Source organism: Fulmarus glacialis, unplaced genomic scaffold (assembly GCF_000690835.1).
Source record: "Fulmarus glacialis isolate BGI_N327 unplaced genomic scaffold, ASM69083v1 scaffold31091, whole genome shotgun sequence".
In the NCBI taxonomy this organism is placed as follows: Eukaryota; Metazoa; Chordata; class Aves; order Procellariiformes; family Procellariidae; genus Fulmarus; species Fulmarus glacialis.
The window spans coordinates 9769-16908 of record NW_009191538.1 but is presented as its reverse complement, the minus strand read 5'-3'; the positions used below and the strand labels follow the sequence as shown (position 1 = coordinate 16908).

General features: G+C 37.4%; 1 protein-coding gene across 1 annotated transcript in view; it reads right to left on the bottom strand.

Moving 5' to 3' along the window:
* The window catches only part of NUFIP1 (nuclear fragile X mental retardation protein interacting protein 1), a gene marked incomplete at its 5' end in the record, with an annotated part of 23400 nt that overhangs the window by 8354 nt on the left and 7906 nt on the right, over positions 1 to 7140 (bottom strand). Inside the window, 2 exons of the mRNA XM_009586735.1 lie at positions 2366 to 2628; positions 6378 to 6470. Coding sequence (XP_009585030.1) covers positions 2366 to 2628; positions 6378 to 6470 — 356 coding nt within the window. The remainder of the gene's footprint in view (positions 1 to 2365; positions 2629 to 6377; positions 6471 to 7140) is intronic.

Here is a 7140-nt window from a genome sequence, read left to right as displayed (position 1 = left end):
ATTTAGCCACTAAACAGAATTTAAGTGAATGCATTATACAAAAAATACATTCCATCTAGAGAAAGGGCTGCTGCTGTTAGAAAGGTTTAAATACTCCAACAAAATGTACCTATACAGCAAAATCATGGACTTCAGTTGTAAGATTTTTTTAAAAATTCTACTTAGTTATATTATTATTATTATGTTTATTATTATTTGTTATGACTATATTTCTCAATAGTATAAAAAACTGCAGCTGGCTTTAATAATGTGTAATAAGCAAGTACCACATTCCTTTTCTACCTATTATAACAGAAGTTACTAGCTGTACTTTAGTATAATTGGACTTTTTATCATTAAGTAAAACACAGATACTGCGGGGAAATACAGTTATATTTAAGCATACTTAAGTTTCCCAACACGCAGAGATTAGTGGAATAAACAAATTGCACAGGGATGCTAAGTTCTTGTTCCCACTAATTGAAGATTATGTTTTCAAGAGGAAAAACTCAGCATCAGACATCTTTCCAGGGGATGCATTCTAGCCTTATTGCTAAAAATAGCTAGAGTGTAAGTCAGCTTACATGCCATATTCTAAGAGGACTGCATCACTGCTGACTATATTATAAATGGTTATATCTGGAGAGTTTATATTGCTGCCAGCATGTGGAAACAAGACATGCTCACCAAAAAAACTAAGCAGCAATACTTCAGAAAACACACACATATGGAAAGTATCAAGAGTAAATTAGATAATACAGCAAAAAGCAGAATTAAAAGAAAAATGCTGACATTTTAAGTAATTCACTTAACTCATACAAGGAAATCCATTTGTTTTCACATTTTAAATACTGTTATTTCAAAACCACAAAGGGATATTTAATAGTCTTTAAAAAATAATTTCATTGTCGAAATACTTTATTCTTCTTCAGGCTTTATAAAGATTTCCTTATTTTACACATTGGTTTCGCAACCTAAGTTGATGCATGTCCTTTAGGCTATCGTACAGTATTTATGGCAGAACGTGTAATATTGCACAGAAACTTTCTGGCAGCACTTCCAAAACGCTGACTAGCAAGCAAAAGTTTCAGCATCTAAACTTAAAACAACTCAGATGCTATTTCTTTTCCTCTCCTTCCTAAAGTTACTACAGCATCACTTCCCTATGGCTCGAACCACTTTCCCTTTGCTGCCTTGCCCAGCCAAGTGTTTTGGACAAAAAAGCATTCCTAATCAGCAGATTACAGGTAAAATAAGATTATTATGGTAAAGTACTGGTTGAAACAAAGATAGAATTGAGGTGCTCCATTAAGAGCCCAAAACCCTCTTCAGTTTGTTAGCTCAATATTGATTTAAAGCAAGTAATGAATTTTAAAACATACAAAGCTAAGACAAATAAGCATCCAGTGTGGATATTTTTCCAAGACACTCCTACATGCTGTCTCCCAACATCATCTCCTCATCAGACTAAGTGTTTTTTGACGATACAGAATAAAATTTAATGTTTCCTAATTCTCACAGAAAAATCAGAAAGACATTAAAATAGTCTGCTAGATTTTCCCTGTGTGTTTATAATACGATCAACTTGGCTTGCAAGCAAACTTATGTAGAAGTGCTTAATGCTGGTAGTATCTTAAACATTCTTGTGTCAACCTTTGCAAACCAGAATTTTTCTTCCTCTTCAGTAACTTTGTATTTCAGCTTCTTTCCAAATCGTATCGTAGCCAAGTCTACTAGTTTTAGCTCCTCCTACCAGCACATGCGGACATGAATTCAGTCATGTCAGACAGACACACACGTATCTCAAAGACTTCTAGACTACCGAGATAGTTTCCTCCATAATAGGCCAAGCCTACTAGGGCAGAAGCTCGCCGAAATGCAAGATTCACCCCATTTCCTTTAGATAAACCACTAAGCCACATTTCACAATATTCACACTGGAAATTTTCTAAGACGACCATGTCCTGAATCAGGGTATCTCTCTACGGAAAGTTCCATTTAAAAGGAAGTTATAAGTGCAAGTTTGAGGCACAGGGATGTTGGACTACCTTCAAGCTTATGACCCTGTTGGCCTTATTACAGCCACAATACAGCAATCCTGGGCTTTTTTTTGTTAGTAACAATGAGAAGATAAGTATGACAACAGGCTTCCCGGTATTCTTCTCCAAGCATACTGTATAGCCTTGCATCAATGCATCAATCTTCTAGTAAAAGAGAGTTATCCCATTTTAAACATGCCCAGTTAGCCCTCTTTCAATCAAGGACAGAGTTTACATGTTTTCCTAAATCCCCAGCTCTCCCCAGAAGTTGCTAGTTACACAGAAGTTCAGTAATCTTTTCAGCAGCGCTACTTAAAATAAAAATTCTCCAAGTTCCTTCATCTTACCAACATCACTGTTTGCCAGAAGACCAAGAGGGTCCACGTCCTTCACGTATGGCTGAGCTGCCAAAGCACGCTGTTTTTCATGTTCCTTTTCACACATGCTGTTTTCTGGTCCATTGGCTTCATTTTGAGTTCTACGTACATTACAGTCGCCACTATTTTTCCTAAATTTCTTCCAGAATGGGCGCCTTTGTCTTCTCCTCTGTCTTCCTTGCTGCCCAAACCTCTCTTCATTTTCTGGAGGTTTCCACATCCCCTTCATTTTGCTGGGGAATAGAAACACAAAGCTCATACAAATGACAAGCTATGAGAATAAAATCAATTGACGTAACCAAACGGCTCAGGCCCACATTTAAGGTTCAGCAATACAGCACGATGCCAGGACTTACTCCAGCTCAGCTAACATGTGGTGACAGACCACAGAGGTAGTCACAGCTCATCTCATTGGCAGGGCAATGTGACAAAGATGGAACCTAAATGAAGAGTTTGAAGTTCATGAGTTTTATCTTTTGACAAGGCAAAGGGCTAAGCAAGTTTCTTACTGTCTACAGTGTGAGGATGTAGTGTTTTCATTTCACATTACAAAGCCAACAAATATTCCCTTCACTTAATCAATGAAGTCATTCAAAAACGGGGGAACATGGAATTAAAAGAGAATAATCTGCTATAAGCATACTTCCACTGCTGAAGTCTCCTTTTTCCAGTTACAGCTCAGAGAAGGATCTTGCTGCACTAAATCCATTCAGTCATCTGACACCATCAATTGCAATAACAACTGCCTTCTCCTGCCTCCAACTAACATGACGTTAATTCTTTTTCACTCAGATGGAACAGGAAGAAAAGCAACTTCTATCAGGGCAAAGGATTTTAAAAAACCCGAAACAAGCCCTAAATTATGGAAAGAGCATGGCATGCTGATTCCACTAGTCTTCCAGGTTATCTTACAAACAAAAAACATGTTTATAGGAAGGTACCTGGAGAACCTAACAAAGTCAACATTTATAGATACAAGAATAGGTATGACCCAGATAGAAAAGCAAATATAGAGGTGACAACATAAGCTTCCTGAAAATACTTATTTTCAAGCAATAGAAACTTAATTCAGCAAAACAAGACTGCAACTAATCATCAGCACATTACAATCACAAAAGACATACAAGATCTACCATCCTGAAGGAGCCCCATGGTTCGTTTTACTCTGTATTCTCTCCCTCAGCCTCACTTACAGCATGGCATGCTTTATATCGCAACAAAACATATTTCATTTCATTCTCCAGTCATTTCACAACAGTGTCTAACACTGATTGCTCAGCCCTGATAGCGTCATCCACCATAGCGCTCCTGTGGCACAAGAGACAAGCCACCACCTTCCTGTGCATCAGTCTCTCATCCACAAAAGAAGGCAAATATTAGCTCCCATAATTCAACTCCATCCAGACAGAGAACTGCGTTTCTGGATCTGTACAACCAGCCTCTAAATTCAGGATATTGTTGTATAACCTAGAATATATTGAGCAAATACAGGCTCAATTAGAGGTCTGTCCTTGACCAAGGGTTAAAAACAACATTCTGATTTCCCTGGGGCCTCAAACACCCAGAAAGAAACCCCAAGGTCACAAACACATCCCAACAAACGTCAACCTGGCATCTGCCTTCTGCCTTCCCCTCATGAAAGATGTACCCTTCACTTCCCGTTCAGAGGCGATAAAGAGCCATGCGCTATTAATCACCTGTTGCAAGACACCACACAGACTGCCAAAGTGGTCCTTCTGCATCTCTAATCTCACACTCAGGGATGCTGAGAATTAGCAGTTGTAAAGCACTTCAGAGAACCACAAATGGAAAGCGCTGTAGAAGTGTTAAGTATCTAATCCCTTCTAAATCTTACTTAGCCATTTGCTTTAATAGTACAGCTTGCAGAGAACAAGCTGTATTCTATTTTTGCCTCATGCATCAGTAAATTTGCCAGATAAGCTCCAATTCCAGAATCTTTACTGTTGATACGCAAAGCAGAAATGACAGCTTTTTGGACAGTCCATCAAGCCTACAGTGCTAGCAGTTCAGGGAAGGGAGGGGAAAAAAAGAATAGATTTCTAAAATCAACAAGAGTTAAAGGTCACTAAGTGAAATCAAACTGCAAACAACCTCTAGCCCTAGTTTTGAGGGCTTTGTTTTTCCCAAACATTTTTTCAGATACAAAGTTACTAACACATGTAATAGATAAGTGTGGAATTGCTGATGGACATTTAAGACTACATAATGCACCCAACTCACAGCTGCAACAGTTACCAAATAAACCTGTAGACACCAAACAGTTTGTTACTGTGACAAGCAAAACTCATCTTTGCTGGTAAGAACCTCCAAACATAATTCCGTATGTTTGCGGCTTTAGTCTCAATGCCTAGGTTTGGTTCTTTGGGTCCAAACCACTTCTGCAACTTTGTATCTTTCAAAGGAAGTTTCTACTCTAGTCTTTTATAAACCCTTCCTTCCAAAGTCACAAAGGGCAACTGGCTGGAGGGGGTGGGCAAGTGTTGGGTCTTCTGAAGCACATGCTGCACCAAGGTAATTTGCACTATCACCATTTAACAAATCACACTAGCCTGGCATGAACCCTATTCTGCAGTAGTTCAACCACTTTACCATGGTGCAAGTTTTATTTTATTTGGCGTCATTCCCTATTTTAAAAAAACAAACAAACAAAAAAAAAACCCAAAAACAAACAAAAAAAGGCAGACAAGCTCCAGCTTCACTTCCATGGAGCAGCAAGTGGGATTTAGCAAGAGTCCCGTAGAAGTGGGTCTGCTCCTGCCTTCCAGCTCAGTCGTTTTCTTTTAAACAGGTGATATTCTGGGGGCATAGATCATTATAATATTTTTTAAGTCTTCCCACAGGCCCTAAAGTAGAGCTAATGAAGTTAGCTGGTTCCACATAACACTGACACTGAGGAAAGGAGAAAAGAACAAAGATCATACTAGAAAGTAGTTCACAATATAAGGGAGAGAACAGCTAAAAATCCAACAGGATTAAGTATCAGGCCAAGAACAAAGGTAGCAGACAGATAAAGATGATGGAGGATAGAAGAAAGAAGTAGCACTACTTAAGCTATGAAAATAAAGTTAAATCTTCCTCCCCTCTTCACTTGATTATTGATTTATCATCTGAAAGGAGAGATTAAGAAGCCAAATCTGCTCATAAAATCTCTCTTGGCCATTTTCAGGCATTAAAGGATTAGACCATGTGGATTCATTACGTTGCGGGACTTCCGTCCCTGATCATTTCTTTTTCAGAGACCAAGGTTACGCTGATCTAATGAGTGGCCACTAGACTGTGGTTTTCTCAAACAAGCCAGAGTGCAGAATTCAGCATGAACATCAGATTTCTAATACAATTATTGTTTAATTTCATAGAATCATAGAATAGTTGGTCATCTAGTCCAACCCCCCTGCAATGAGCAGGGACATCTTCAACTAGATCAGGCTGCTCAGAGCCAATTTTACTGAATAATTTTACTGAATAATTTTACTGAATAATTTTACTGAATAATTTTACTGAATAATTTTACTGAATAATTTTACTGAATAATTTTACTGAATAATTTTACTGAATAATTTTACTGAATAATTTTACTGAATAATTTTACTGAATAATTTTACTGAATAATTTTACTGAATAATTTTACTGAATAATTTTACTGAATAATTTTACTGAATAATTTTACTGAATAATTTTACTGAATAATTTTACTGAATAATTTTACTGAATAATTTTACTGAATAATTTTACTGAATAATTTTACTGAATAATTTTACTGAATAATTTTACTGAAGTGGACTATGAAGCACTGTAAACAAAGGAACACTACGTCTGCAGTTTGTCAAATGACCTGTCCTCCATTAAAGGGCAGCTAGTTCGTGTGTACAGTAGAGGCAGCAAGTGTTGGGAGACCACAGTAAGACACCGTATTTCTGAACTCATTAGGAGGAAAGTAACAAGCTTGTTTCAAAAGGCTTACCCAAACTGTTGGGTAGTCAGCACTTCTCCCCTTTCTTCCTTCTGCATCTGCATCGCCTTCTTCCTTTCAATATTTGCCAACGTAGGAAAATTTCTAGAAAAAAAAAAAATTCACTGGCTTTTAAATGATTCACTGTACTTTGTCAATTCACCCTTTACCAAACCAGCACCCTCTAGAAATGTAATAGATTTTTAAAAAACGTAATAGATTTTTAAAATGTTTCATGGAAGTTTAACAGACTGTTTCCTTCTTAAAAAGGCAAGAAACCTGAGTGCGTTTATGCTTACATACTCAGATTTAAGGGAAAAAAAAAAAAAAAATCTACCAAATTGGCATGATTAGATTTACCAAACCATCAAATAAGCTACAGACAAACAGTTTAGTCATGCTTATGGACCCTCTGCCTGTCCCTACACATAACAGCATGATTTAGTCCTGCAATTTTATTTTTATGGTACTTCAATTGGAGTATTTGAAGGACCTTAGAAGGTACAACATGCCTTTAGCAAACCAACTGCTGAGTTCTTGTAATATCAAAAAAAAAAAAAAGGTTATAAGAACAGCTTCTGGGTGCACAAGATTCATTTGATGTGATAGTTAAGGAGAAGTACACAAGTTTCCTCTCAAGCAATATTCAGTACTGTGCTTGCATACTGACCTCTACTTCACCAAAATTACTGCCCCTTTTTTCTTCCAGCTTCCAAGAAAAATTGCTAAGTCATGCAGATCAAAACACATCTACTGTTACAACCATCTCCCAAAG